The sequence below is a fragment of the Heptranchias perlo genome, chromosome 31 (assembly GCF_035084215.1).
Source record: "Heptranchias perlo isolate sHepPer1 chromosome 31, sHepPer1.hap1, whole genome shotgun sequence".
NCBI lineage: Eukaryota > Metazoa > Chordata > Chondrichthyes > Hexanchiformes > Hexanchidae > Heptranchias > Heptranchias perlo.
Window position 1 is genome coordinate 5,642,476 of NC_090355.1, and position 15,149 is coordinate 5,657,624.

Below are 15,149 nucleotides of genomic sequence, written 5' to 3' on the forward strand. Positions count from 1 at the left end.
GTCGGATTCTCGGGGAATGGATTTCCTAAACTGCAGTCTTACAGACAGTTGATGCAGGAAATGGAAGAGCCGCACTGATGCAGTACTGGTGGTCTTCTGAGGCTCGGGTTAAGGCACATATTTAGAACAGTGTAGACTATGGGTCTGATGAGTGTGGTACAAACAGAGGGTTTGAGACAGTTCAGAGGAGCTTTACTCTGGGTCTAGTCCAAGCTGTATCTGACCTGGCAATGCAGAGCGAGCTTTTAGTCTGCACCTTATCTGTGCTGCACCTGAACTAGCCTGTGTAATGGAGTACCATATGAGCCCTTTAACTGGTTCTCTGCATCTTGTTTTATCATGCTTGTGTCAGTGATGTACAACAGTAAAGCAGCTTTTTCTACTTGTGGAAAAAAGTTCTCATTAATCTGTCTATATGAATGGGGTTAAATGCTTCTGTAGTTATTATTGGGGGGGGGGTTGAATGTTGCTGTAGTTATTATTGGGGGGGGGTGTCGAATGTTGCTGTAGTTATTATTGGGGGGGGTGTCGAATGTTGCTGTAGTTATTATTGTGGGGGGGGGTGTCGAATGTTGCTGTAGTTATTATTGGGGGGGTTGAATGTTGCTGTAGTTATTATTGGGGGGGGTTGAATGTTGCTGTAGTTATTATTGGGGGGGGTTGAATGTTGCTGTAGTTATTATTGGGGGGGGGGTTGAATGAATGTTGCTGTAGTTAATATTGGGGGGGGGTTGAATGAATGTTGCTGTAGTTAATATTGGGGGGGGTTGAATGTTGCTGTAGTTATTGGTGGGGGGGGTTGAATGTTGCTGTAGTTATTGGGGGGGTTGAATGTTGCTGTAGTTATTGGGGGCGTTGAATGTTGCTGTAGTTATTATTGGGGGGGGGTGTTGAATGTTGCTGTAGTTATTATTGGGGGGGTTGAATGTTGCTGCAGTTATTATTGGGGGGGTTGAATGTTGCTGTAGTTATTATTGGGGGGGTTGAATGTTGCTGCAGTTATTATTGGGGGGGTTGAATGTTGCTGTAGTTATTATTGGGGGGGTTGAATGTTGCTGTAGTTATTATTGGGGGGGGGGTTGAATGTTGCTGTAGTTATTGGGGGGGGGTTGAATGTTGCTGTAGTTATTGGGGGGGTTGAATGTTGCTGTAGTTATTATTGGGGGGGTTGAATGTTGCTGTAGTTATTGGGGGGGGGGTTGAATGTTGCTGTAGTTATTATTGGGGGGGTTGAATGTTGCTGTAGTTATTATTGGGGGGGTTGAATGTTGCTGTAGTTATTATTGGGGGGGTTGAATGTTGCTGTAGTTATTATTGGGGGGGTTGAATGTTGCTGTAGTTATTATTGAGGGGGGGTTGAATGTTGCTGTAGTTATTATTGGGGGGGTTGAATGTTGCTGTAGTTATTATTGGGGGGGGTGAATGTTGCTGTAGTTATTATTGGGGGGGTTGAATGTTGCTGTAGTTATTATTGGGGGGTTGAATGTTGCTGTAGTTATTATTGGGGCGGGGGGGTGTTGAATGTTGCTGTAGTTATTATTGAGGGGGGAGGTTGACGGGGAGGGAGGGGTTGAATCAATGTTGCTGTTGTTATTGGGGGGTTAACAATGCAGAATTATTTTTCTAATGGCATGAAATTGCCCTGTTTCTGACCAGACATTTATCTACTGACCAATAACACAGTTGAGACCAGAAGGTCCCAGGGATTAATTGAAATTGACCACAGAGTCCATGTTGGTGTCATAAAATGAATTGATGTGTCTGAACAGGCAAATTAACAAGTTGACCGAAATTGTCTTGAGTCAGTGAAACAGCAGCTAAATTAATCAGACAGCAGTGCCTCATAGTAGAAACTATGCCGATTGTATTTAATGTGACGCATACAATAATGTCAGCTTTCACTGAGGGACTGAATTAACTACAAGGTTGACAGAATCGTTACTGCATCAATGTGTTATTGCTGATCAACAACAGACTCAGCAGCTTGAAAATGATTTCGTTCATTTTGCAAACCTGCAAGTTTTAAATTGTCCTATATTTGGGCACCCCACGTCTGCAATAGTGTAATTTGTAAATCTGCAACTCTGATAATTGGAGAAGGCGATTGGGAGGTATGCAGAGACCTGCCGAAGCCTTCCATTGTTAGTTGTAGCTCCGTTGGAAGCACTCTCCCTATGAGTCAGAAGGTCATGGGTTCGAGCCCCACTCCAGAGACTTGAGCACAGAATCTAGGCTGCCACCTCAGTGCAGTACTGAGGGAGCGCTGCACTGACGGAGGTGCCGTCTTTCAGATGGAACATTAAACCGAGGCCCTGTCTGCCCTCTCAGGTGAACGTAAAAGATCCCATGGTATACTTTAAAGAAGAGCAGGGGAGTACGCCCCGGTGCCCTAGCCAATATGTACTCCTCAACCAACACCACTTACAAAACAGATTATCTGGTCATTATCTCAGTGCTGTGTGCAAATTAGCTGCCGAGTTTCCTACATTACAACAGTGACAACACTGCAAAAAGGTACTTCATTGTCTGCAAAACGCTTTGGGACGTCCTGAGGTCGTGAAAGGCGCTGTATAAATACATGCACCAGATAATCTGTTTGTGATGTTGGTTGAGGGATAAATATTGGTCAGGACACTGGGGAGAACTCTCCTGCCCTCCTTCGAAATAGTGCCATGAGATCTTTTACATCCATCTGAGAGGGCAGACGGGGCTTCAGTTTAACATGTCATCCGAAAGACGGCACCTCTGACAGTACAGCACTCCCTCAGTACTGCACTGGAGTGTTCGCCTGGATTTTGCGCTCAAGTCTCTGGAGTGGGGCTTGAACCCACAATCTTCTGACTCAGCAATATTCTTTAAACTCAAATAGAGCTGCTGACCAAACATATATTCAAATAAAACTCACTGGATGTTTGTACCTGATTAAATGTAGACCTAGGGGGCGAGTTTAACCCGGAGGGAGAATGGTGCTTGAGGGTGTTGAGGTGGGCGGTGGACCTGGAAGAGGAAATCGGAGCAAGGTCTGGCCAATTTTAAGGGCTGGGCCTCATTTTAGTATTTGCCGGGCTGGCCAGCTGATCGCACCGGCAGCAGGCCGCCTGTTCAGCTTTGCCGCGCAATTTCCGGCGGCAGTCATGAGTTAGAATGTTTAAAGGGTGAAATGCACCCCTTGAATTGCGTTTTTTCCATCTCCATTTCTTCTTGAGTTGGACGGTGAGCATGTCTGGAAGGAGGGGAAGGTTCACCCCCCAGATTTCCTGACTCCTCCCTAGAGGTGTCGCTGGCAGCGGTCGGGGACAAGAGGGAAGTGCTTTTCCCATGAAGTGGAAAGAAGGTGCCCCACAGCTTCTTTATATTTATTTTTAAAAAAGCATGGCTAGAGGTGGCAGAGGAAATCAGTAGTAGGAGCATCACCCCAAGGACCTGGATCCAGTGTAGGAAGAGGTTCAGTGACTTCAGTAGATCAGCTCTCCCTTTCCTCACCTCTTCCATTGCAACTGATACTGGGACCGTAACCCATCTCATGTATGCCCCCACTGACTGAGAGTGCTGAGCATGTGGAACTCACATGGAGTAGTTGAGGCGAATAGCATTTAAGATGCATTTAAGGGAAAGCTAAATAAGTACGAGGGAGAAAGGAATAGGAGGGTAGGGTGAGATGAAGTAAGGTGGGAGGAGGCTCGTGTGGAGCATAAACACCACCACAGACGAGCTGGACTGAATGGCCTGTTTCTGTGCTATAAATGTTATGCAATTCTATGTAATAACACTTGTTACGTTTTTGGTGTTGCATTTTTTATTCCAGATATTTTTGGCTTTGTGTTTTGGACTACTCCTGTGGGTGAATCCTACCTCCCCTTGTCTCGGAAAGGGTGTTTTCACTTGCCCAGATATCTATGTAAATTTGTAGTGTGCCCAGGGAATGAACAGAAAACCCTCTTCGGTTTATTTCAGCTACTGCTTTTATCTCAAGCTTTCAGATAACCCCTTTTGGCTTTGGAAGGTAGCAGAAAAACAGTAGAATTGTCTTGGGTTTTAACAGTCCAGCAAATTTAACCATGCAGGTTTACAACACAGAAGGAGGCCATTTGGCCCACTCTGTCTGTGCCAACTCTTTATCAGAGTACTGCCATTGCCCAGCTCTCTCTCCATAGCCCTGTATCTTCCTCTGCTTCAAATACTTATACAATTTTCCCTTAAGAGATGCAATGGTCTTTGCTTCAACTATTCCCTGCGGCAAAGCATTCAATGCTGCAACAATCCCCTGTGTAATGAAATTTCTCCTAACCTCTGTCAGCACTCCCTAATAATTTTAAATTGATGACTCCTTGTCACTAACTCCCCAACCAAAGGAAATAGCCTTTCTATATTCACTCTGTAAAACTCTTCATAATTTTAAAAACCTGTTATAAATCTCCCCTTCACCTTCTCTGCTGTGGAAATAGTCAAGTCTCTCCTCCGAACTATAGTTTCCCATCACTGACATCATCTTGCTGAACCTACGCTGTGTGCTTTAATGTCCTTTCTGTATTGGGATACAGTACTCTTAACTGTGGCCTAAACAATGTTTTGTTTGAATTTCTTCATTACTTCTTTTCTCTTGTACCCTGTAATCCTATTTATAAAACCCAAAATTCTGTTGAGCTTTTTGTGAATGAACTGAGACACTTAAGGCTTCGAATGCATAATGCTTTGAAAGTGCAAATGTTGGTCCCTTCCTTGGACATTAGGCACTGATGAGCAAACTAAAACCTATCACAACTGTATCAAGTTAACTTTGGATATGATTTCTCTCAATGAAACTGGTTTTTCACTTGTGATAATGGAGGATGCCAATAATATGCTTAATTTTTGTCGCAATGTTGTTATACAATCCAGATGAAAGAAGGAGATATTAAAAGGGGTGATTAGGAACAGGAGTAGGTCATTCAGCCCCTAGAGTCTGTTCTGCCATTCAGTTAGATCATGGCTGATCTGTATCTTAACTCCATCTACCCGCCTTGGTTCTGTAACCCTTGCCTAACAAAAATCTATCAATCTCAGTTTTAACATTTTCAATTGACCCCCAGCCTCGACAGCTTTTTTTTTGGGGGGGGGGGGGGGGGAGGTGGGGAAGAAAGAGTTCCAGATTTCCACTACCCTTTGTGTGAAGAAGTGCTTCCTGACATCACCCCTCAACGGCCTAGCTCAAATTTTAAGGTTATGCCCCTTGTTCTGGACTCCCCCACCTGAGGAAATAGTTTCTCTCTAACCTATCAAATCTTTTAATCATCTTAAACACGATTAAAAGCTTGGCCACAGAGGTGGGTTATGAGGAGGATATTAAAGGTGGAGAGGCAAAGAGGTTTAGGGAGGGAATTCTAGAGCTTAGCACCTAGAAGGCTGAAGGCGTGGCCGCCAATAGTGAGGCGAAGGGAAAAGGTGATGTGTAAGAGGCCAGAGTTGGAGGAACACCAATTTCTCAGATGTTTGTAGAGCTGGCGGAGGCTACAGGGATAGAGAGTGGTGAGGTCATGAAGGGATTTGAATACAAGGATGAAAATTTTAAATTAAAAGCATTGGGTGACCAGGAGCCAATGTAAGTAAGCGAGCAAAGGAGTGATGGGTGTGGGGACTTGGTGCAGGTTAGGACACGGGCAGCAGAGTTTTGGATGAACTGAAGTTTTTTGAAGGGTGGAGGATGGGAGGCTGGCCAGGAGAGCATTGGAACACTCAAGTCTGGAGGTGACAAAGGCGTGGATGAGAGGTTTAGCAACAGATGGGCTGAGGCAGAGGTGGAGGCATTGTGTTATGGAGGCGGAAGTAGGCGGTCTTGAGCTGCACTGAAGCAGAACCTCGTCAGCTTAGTCCTCTTCCTCTGAATCTGCTTTCAGTCCCATCTGCCACACCCCAACTGCTTACGATCCAAGATCCAAAGCTTGAGATTACTTCTATATGGTTGGACATCTAAGGACAGCAGGGCAAGGACAGCAGATGCATGGGAACACCATGACCTGCACGTTCCCCTCCAAGTCACACACCATCCTGACTTGGAAATATATCGTCGTTAGGTAGGGAGTTCCAGGATTTTGACCTAACAGCACTGTGGGAGAACCTTCACCACACGGACTGCAGCGGATCAAGTAGGCGGCTCACCACCACCTTCTCAAGGGCAATTGGGGATGGGTAATAAATGCCAGCCTTGCCAGTGACGCCCACATCCTATCAATGAGTTTTAAAAAAACACATGGCTGACACAGATCAAACAATTGTCTTGTTTCTAATAATAAAAACTTTTTCTTTACATTTTCTTTATGGAATTTTGTCAGCTGGTGACAACTAAATTCGGAGGAGAGGTTGCATAAACTTGGGTTGTATTCCCTTGAGTTTAGACAGTTGGGTGATCTAATTGAGGTGTTTAAAATGATAAAAGGATTCAATAGAGTAGATGCAGAGAAGCTATTTTCTCCAGTGGGTGAATCCAGAACAAGGGGGCACAATCTTAAAATTAGAGCTAGGCCGTTCAGAAGTGAAATCAGGAAGCACATTGGGTAAGGGTATCAAGGAACATGGAGTGAAGGTGGATAAATGGAGTTGGGGTACAGATCAGCCATGATCTAATTAAATGGCGGAACAGGCTCGAGGGGCTGAATTCTATGTCATTATAGGGAACCTCAAAGACTTTAAAGTGTTTTGGAAATGGACTGTAAATTTAAGTGAAATTTTGTAATCTACTAAAACTGCCATGTTTGTTCTTCTAATAATTTTACTTAATAAACCTGTTTCATAGTCGTACAGTCTGTCGGAGTGTTACTAGTTTGTCTATCCAAGCGAACCGGAGAGAAGGAGGCTGCTAATACTACATGAGCTTATTAGCAGCTTAAGGGGGTTATTGTTCACCCCGAACACGCTACCTCCCAGATTAGAAGGTTGAATGTAAGGTCACATTTTAGTTCATAGGAAGTGTGGGCTTGTTTGTGGAGGTGGTCATTTGCCTGGTTATGAGGATAAGTATCGGGACAGTGCCCAAATCATAACAGTAACCACCAGGCTTGATGATCTGAACAGCATTTCACACTTGGATATGGAGAGGGAAAAGCATTAATCTACAGAAGGAAAGCTGTGAATTCCTCGGGCTTACCAAAAGCAAATATATACTTGTAAATTACAGGCATGATTGAACTTGATCACATCCATACTGAAGAATGTGAAATTTAAATGGCTCTAGCTGGTTCATTAAATGAATTGGTTTGAATTCTTTGTCAGCCAGCACAGCGCTGCTGTTTCTCCAGAAAATCATCAAATGATTTTTTTTTTAGTTGACGTCAGTGATCTATAAAATTCATATTTTGTACTCAATTTGTAGCTTTGACTTTCAAAGGGATGTTTACTGATGCAGTATTGGATGAGCAGAAATTTCCTCCAATTAAATATTGGAAAGACCGAAGCCATTGTCTTCAGTCCCCGCCACAAACTCCATTCCCTAGCCACCGATCCCATCCCCCTCCCTGGCCACTGTCTGAGGCTGAACCAGACGGTTCGTAAACCTCAGTGTACTATTTGACCCTGAGCTGAGCTTCCGACCCCATATCCTCTCCATCAGCAAGACCATCTATTTTACACCTCCATAACATCGCCCGTCTCCGCCCCTGCCTCAAATCATCAGCTGCTGAAACTCTCCAGACTAGACTATTCCAATGCTCTCCTGCCTAAGTGCCACCTTGCACCCTCCCTAAACTTGAGCTCATCCAAAACTCTGCTGCCCGTATCCTAACTCGCATCAAGTTCCGTTCACCCATCACCCCAGTGCTCGCTGACCGACATTGGCTCCCGGTCCGGCAACGCCTCAAATTTAAAATTTTCATCCTTGTGTTCAAATCCCACCCCCTTCTCTGTAACCTCCTGCATTCCTACAACCCTCTGCGATCTCTGCACTCCTCCAATTCTGGCTTCTTGCCCATCCCTGACTTCCATCGCCCCACCAATAGTGGGCATGCTTTCAGTTGCCTAGCCCCTAAGTTCTGGAATTCCCTCCCTATACCTTTGCCTCTCTACCTTTCCTCCTTTAAGACATTCCTTAAAACCTACCCCTTTAACCAATTTATTATCACCTTTCCTAATATCTCTTATGTGGCTCGGAGTCCAATTTTGTTCAATAATTGCTCCTGTGAAGCACCTTGGGATGTTTTACCAAATTGAGGGTAATATAGTAAATGCAAGTTGTTGTTGATGCTGCAGTGAGTGGTTTTTTTTGTTTAGTTGCAAACCCAGTGTGCTCACAACCCCTTGTGCATGTACCCTACTTATCTACCAGGGCACTCTGTTCATATTTGTACACTGGACTCCGTGCTATAAACCATGTTCTGTAAGAGTCCTCAGTTATGGAAAAAAGAATTAGATTTTATACAGAGCTTTTCACGTCCTTAGGACATCCTAAAGCACTTCACAGCTAATGAATTACTTTTGAAATGTAGTGACTGTTGTTACATATTTGCACACAGCAAATTAAATAAATGACCCGTCAGCGTGTTGTGGTGTTGGCTGAGGGAGAAATGCTGGCCACAACACGGGAGAACTCAATTTTCTCAGAATACCTTGAGATCTTCCATGTCCACTTCTCTATAATATGCCACTCACTGTAACCCTATACCATGGTATCAAACATTGTACACAGCTTTCCCTCTGAGAGGGGAACTATCTCGATAAACAGATCTGAAATTTTCTGATTGCAGGAACACTCTGTTTCCTTTTTGTTTTCTCAGTTTTGACCCAAAATAATGAAAAAATAAAAGCTGAAAATCTGTGCTCCCTCTCTAATCGAAGAGTTAAAATGTGGATCTTGCTACCACATGGATTGGTTGAGGCAAATAACATAGGTGCCTTTAAGGGGAAGCTAGATAAACACATGAGGGAGAAAGGAATGGAAGGATATGCGGATAGGGTTAGATGAAGTAGGGAGGGAGGAAGCTTGTGTGGAGCATAAACACCGGCAAAGACCAGTGGGCCAAATGGCCTGTTTCTGTGCTGTAAATTCTATGTAAGAGCCACATAAAGGGTCTGCTCCAAAAGCACTTTCCTGAATGAAACACGTCTTCTAATAGCTTCCTGCAGTTGGTGGGTCTGAAGTGAATCTTTTTCCATGGATAATAATTGATTTTTTTTATATTAACAGGAAATGACATCTGTTTTCAATAAAGTGCTGGATTTGACGTATCCAATCACCTCGATGTTCTCAGGATCTTCTTTTAACAGTAGCATCAGTAACACCTTTAAGGACAAGCAGATAGAGGTAAGAGGTGGACTCGTCCGCGTTGGAACGAGCTGAAAAAATCCTCTCCTCCAATCCTGTTTCTTGAGCTGCCGACATGTACAGTACAGCCCTGGTGCCAGTCTGACATCGAGTCATGGACGAGTCACAACTTCCTTCAGCTGAACATTGGGAAGAACAAAGTCGTCATTTTCTGTACACGCCACAAACTTCACTCCCTTGACACTGACTCAGACTGAACAAAACTCTAGCCTGTTTGACGCTGAACTGAGCTTCAAACCTCACATCCTCTCCATCACCAAGACCACTTATTCTGTGACATTGCCCGCCTCTGCCCAGAGCTCAACTCCTTCACTGCTAAGACCATGACCCATGCTTTTGTCATCTCCAGGCTCGATTATTCCATTGTTCTTCTCGCTGGCCTTTCTTTAACCATTTTCCATAAGCTCCAACACAGCTGCCCTTATCCTATTCCACACTATGCCCCTTCGCCCATCACTCCCACTCTCATGGACCCACATTAAATTTAAAATCCTCATCTTCAAATTTTTCCATGGTCTCACTCCATCCTACCTCTGCAACCTTCTCCAGACTTACTGTCCCTCCTACGTCGTGCTGTTTTCTGACTCTGACCTCCTGTGCATCCCCCCTTCCTTTGTCCCACCAGAGCTTTCAGCTGCCTAGACCCAGCTCTCTGAAGCTCCCTCCCTAAACTCCTCTGTCTCTCTACTTCTCTCTCCCTTATACTTTCTCCCAAGCCTCCTAAACCCCACCCCGGCTCAGCATTCTGTTCATCTTACTACTATATAAACTGCCTTGCAATGTTTTATTTGTTCAAGGCAATATATAAATGCCATTTGTTATAGCTGACAATTCGCTCGCCTCTGGTGCTGTATGGCTGCAACCGCCCGGTAGCAGACACACTGAGATTTTGGACCAGGCAAGCTGTGTTGGTGCGTAGAACCTGGTGTATGTTTCTATAGCAACAGTAGCCTGGTGACGCAGCACCATCTTGAGCTAATTTCTGTACACAATCGAACCTGGCACCTTCCTGATCTATATGGCTCAGCTACTCTCACAGTAGATTTACAGAGCCATTGGGGAGCATCTTTTCTCCCTGGTTGTCGGTTTCAGAGTGACAATTGGCCTGGGGGCAAGTCAGCAGCTAACACTGTTGCCAGTCAATGGTTTCTGGCATGAGAAAATCCAGCATCAGTCGGACTTATGTACAGTTATGACAAAATATTCTGTATCTTTATATAGAAATCTGTCTGAATGCTTTTCCATAGAGTTTACAGCACAGAAACAGGCTATTCGGCCCATACCAGCATTTATGCTCCCCACACGAGCCTCCCACTCTATTTACTTGATCTCACCCCATTAGCATAACATTCTATTCCTTTCCCCCTCATGTACTTATCTAGATTCCCCTTAAATGCATGTGTGTTATTTGCTTCAACTACTCCAGATGGTAGTGAGCTCCACCTTCTCACCATTCTGGATGATCATTCTGATTCCCCCTTGCCTCCTCCCCCTTCCCCCCCACCCCCCCTCCCCAAAATCTTCCTTGGAGTGCAATTTTTTTTGCTAATGAAAAGGAATCTTTTATTAACAATGAGGGCAGAGATTGGATCAAGAGAATTTGTTGCCCTTCTTGTCACTGAACAGATACTCTGTTTATTTTTCAGGACCTGTGGATTCCTTACTTCAACATCACCACAGATATAACTGCATCCGCCATGCGGGTTCATACTGACGGTGAGTGCACCTTGGCATTCTGACCTTCGCCGCCTCCAGCGGGGGTGCCTGGTTTCTGTGGCCAGTAAGTTAATGTTGCCCACCAAACCGAGGTGGGGAGCAGGGAGGTGCTCTCGAATCACCAACAAGGGACGTTTTAAACCCAGCTCTCAGCATTGCGGAAATTAAATGCTCATTTTGGCAACCCCACCTCAAATGATTTGAGAACCGTTGGTCTTGAGCTAGTTGATACCTGGGCACTGTTCGGACTGTTGGGTGCAATCCCCGCTAATAACGTCCCAGGAAAATTATCATTTTCAGTGAAAGCCTTTATTATTAAATTTGGTTGCCTAAGTTCTGTGAAATTGAAATGTAACTTTTTGCTTGAAAGCCCCTAGCATTTCACCCATTTCGATAATTAAGTATTTTGTCTCCCACCACCCCCCTTCCTCCAAACCCTCTTAGTTTCTCTTGTTCCTCCAAGTCCCCAGTGGCACACACTATTCGCCTGACCGAGACATAGGTCTCCATTGATCCTGTTTTGTTACGTAATAAATAAAACAATGCATTCAGGGCCTGGATAGCAGACTGTGGTAGAGGCTTGCTGTTACCTTTGGGACTCTATCCCAGTTCAAGAGCTTTGAGATCTATTTGTAGTAGTCATATTACCGCTCTGTCTGAGGTTAGATAACTCAGCAAAGGCCAGAGATACGTAGGTCTTCATTCTCAGCCACAAACCGCTGTTGAAGCGGTGTTCGTAATTTTTCTAATTAAAGAAAGAAAGAACGGTTCGTGCTCCTGATCACTAACCGGTGACCTCCGCTGGAAAGAGTGTGTGTGGAGCGTCAAGTGAAGATGGGATCAAGTCCAAATCTGAAAACCCCATAGTTGAATAGCCTGCCAAAACTCTCATGGGAGAATAATTTGAATCGCTATTGGCCCTTGTGGAATCGTAGTCCAGCACTTCAAAAGGAAGGGAAGGGGGGGAAAAGATCGAATTTTTAAAAAATTGAAATTTCAGGTTTGAATTATTGGCTTAAGGAACCAGATTGCGACATTTCCTGCCAATGTCTCCTCTGTACAACATGTGATTTTGAAAGGATTCTCAATAAATTGGGGTCCGTTCGATGCTGTAAAAAAGCAAGCCTTTTCCTCTGATCTGAGTCTAACCAGAAAACAGAAGCCTTGACTATATTTTAAAGACTGAGCGCATTGGCAGTGACTGTTTCTAACAAATCAAAGGAGAAGAAAAAAGCCATAATGTGACATTTTGATGCTCTAACTTGCCCTTCTGGCTTTTTTTGTCTTTCTGGTTTCCAATTTCGGTTCTCTCTCTCACTACAAAGCAAAGCAATTAATCGCTGTGTTTTCATGACAAATCGTGCAGCAGACCCAATTTATTTCCAGCACCTGTGCCGGTAGCAGCAAACCTGACCCCGAGGGGGAACTTTGTAGAAAAACCCTGAGTCTGCTCCCTGTCATCCAAATTGTTCCGGCATGCTCCATTTCCCAGATCATTGCACCATCCCTCTGAATCTCATGAAGTTTTTCCTCCACACACACCTCCCCACCCTACAGCGAGCCTGTTGCTTTTGAGACCCCTCCTCTGGCCTGTAATTTCAATCCCACTCCTCTTTCTCTCCCGTTTTTGAATTGTCGAGGTGATCAACCCAAAGGAGCCTTGCACCCCAAGCGTTCTCTCTGAGCTTGGGCACGATCAAACCCGTTCAACTAGACGTTTCTGGGAGAATTGCCCCCCCCTCCACCTCCGTTCAGGCTCATGTTAGCTCAAGCCAAACTCTTGACAAACCAATGAGGACATTGCTTCTATTCGTAAAACTGAATAAGACATCACCCAAACAGGAGCGAAACCGCTGGGATACTGCCTCTTTAACAGTTGGGTACCATATTCATTAGGGGTCCATCTAGCTCTGGAAGTATACCATATTTCCTTCTCTTACTGGTTTAGCAGTGTATTTTGCAGACAAATGGGACCTTGTCTCTTTGGATTGCTATGGAGGAAGGCTATTCCCTATATTTTACAGGGGCTCCCCTGAAATTAGGAACTTTTTTCCTCATGGCAGTCACAGTGCTCCACCTAAGGAGCTTTTGACCCCAGAGGTGCAACTCATTCTCCTTTCTAAAGTCATAGAGAAATCTTATTTATGCTTGGACACATTGTGGTTCTGCTGCTACTACTTTATCTCTGTGGTCTTCATTCTATTGAGAACCAGAGGATCTTAAGCTTCTACAGTCTAAATAAATTTAAGATGCTGCAGATAATAAATACATCCAGGAGACTGGCTGGCAACCGTAGACATCAAGGACAAGTGCTTTCACATCAGGATTCAAGAGTCTCTCAGTACCTGGAGCAGAAGTAAATTACCAGTCCTCAGTGCTAGTCTTCCTCAGACAAGGACAGCCTTTCCTTGTATCTGGGTGATTGACTTCTTCTAGGTCAACACTGTGCAAGTGGCAGACCAGCAAGTCCTGCATGTACTCTGAAGGTTAGCCTTCCCATCACCTGCCCTCACACCCAGCACTCTTCCTCAGCATAGCAGAGTCTAGTAAAAAGAAAGAGAAAACACACAAATGTTGGATATCTTATTTTAATAATTAATAAGCTCCTACTTGTTAGCATGTGGAGACTGAAACTACGTGTGGAGAACAAGGCAGACTGTACCTAACATAGAAAATAAGAACATTGTAAAGCCTGGAGTGAGAGGAGACCGTTGTGCCCAACCAGCCTATTCCATCCAGAGTCCATGTATGTGATAGAAGGGCTCCCCTCCCACACCACCACTTTAGGAATCACTAAATTCCTTCGTCTACCTCCACCTGGAAAGAAATTCAAACAGTGGTGTTAATATCTTTTAAACCCTCAACCCTCTTCTCAATAGGCATGGATCTGGCTCCCTTTTAACTGACCCCAACCCAACTGCCTGCCTTAGGAATCTGTTCCATATTTCCACTATCCTGTGAGAAAAAGTTTTTCTCAAATCTCTCACTTGAAGCTTGTGAATTTTCAGCTTCTGTCCTGTAGTCCTGAACTCATTGTCTAATTTACTTTCAACCTTAGCTAATGCAACAATTAAAAAAAAATACAATTAAAAGCTGCTTTTTATAGCACTCACTTTTCATGGTACTTTCCAATGCGTGTTAATCCTTCAAAGGTAAAGTAGTTGTGTTCATTCGGAAACCACTGTACATGATCTTTCTCTGACCCTGTTTCATTATCCAACATCTCAAGTGGGCAGTAATGTTTTTTTTCTGCAGATATTTGTAGGTAGAAGGGTGAGAAGAAAGCCCAAGACACACAGGATTGAACATCTGGTGTTTCTGTCCTTTATGCCTGAGTGAGTTCAGTTTGTTCTAGTCCCTCAGTAAGGTTGAATGTGAGGAAGCTATTGCTTTCATCCGAACCCTTTCAGGATGCAGTAGAATTTTTGAACCATTATATGGTTACCATTTTACAGGTAACCTGGTGGCAAGCATTTTATTGTACTTGCTGTACTCAACCAGAGTAGTAGAAAAGGCATATTTCCTCTCTTTTTCACAATCAACCTCCACAACTTCACATGGCAATTTTCCAAACTTGGTTATGGTGTCTATGTGAGGTGCCCATCTGAGGCTGGAAGCTCTCCAAGAAAGGGAGGGGAAGTCATCTCAAGACATGGCTCACTCACCAAGAACAGTCGCCTTTCTCCTCTGTGCTGAGATTTTTCGTGAAACGTTCAGTAGCAGAAACTCCGCAGTGACCAAGGAGGAAAATAAACTAATCGTCACAAGTGCTCTCTAGGGAGCAGCTCTTGGTTGGTGCCAAGCCTAGTGTGCATCTGCACTGTTTTATTATACAGGGCAGCATGAAGCAACTCTGCAAAGATCACTTCTTAAAAACTAATTGATGTATAAAAAATGTAGCTACCTGGGATCCAGATTATGGTAAGGACTTCGCCAGTGTACCTTCTCTTTTAAAGCATTTCTCTGAAGCATTGCCTCAAGAACACTGCACCAATATATAACAGATGTCAAACTGTTACCAACGACCCTCAGTGAGCAGCTCATTTCTGCTATTTATGTTGACCTCTATTTTAGGTCTTGTTTAAAATATCGTGCATTTCCTTCCAGTACAACAATATTAACCAAGTAATGAAGAGGTAACATT

At 44.1% G+C, this 15,149-nt stretch overlaps 1 protein-coding gene across 2 annotated transcripts in view; it reads left to right on the plus strand.

Moving 5' to 3' along the window:
- pnpla7b (patatin-like phospholipase domain containing 7b) overlaps positions 1-15,149 on the plus strand; it is a 293,395-nt gene that overhangs the window by 240,801 nt on the left and 37,445 nt on the right. For both annotated transcript variants that reach the window (XM_067969546.1, XM_067969547.1), the window contains exons 28-29: positions 9,152-9,268; positions 10,936-11,005. In XM_067969546.1, the coding sequence (XP_067825647.1) occupies positions 9,152-9,268; positions 10,936-11,005 (187 nt within the window). The remainder of the gene's footprint in view (positions 1-9,151; positions 9,269-10,935; positions 11,006-15,149) is intronic.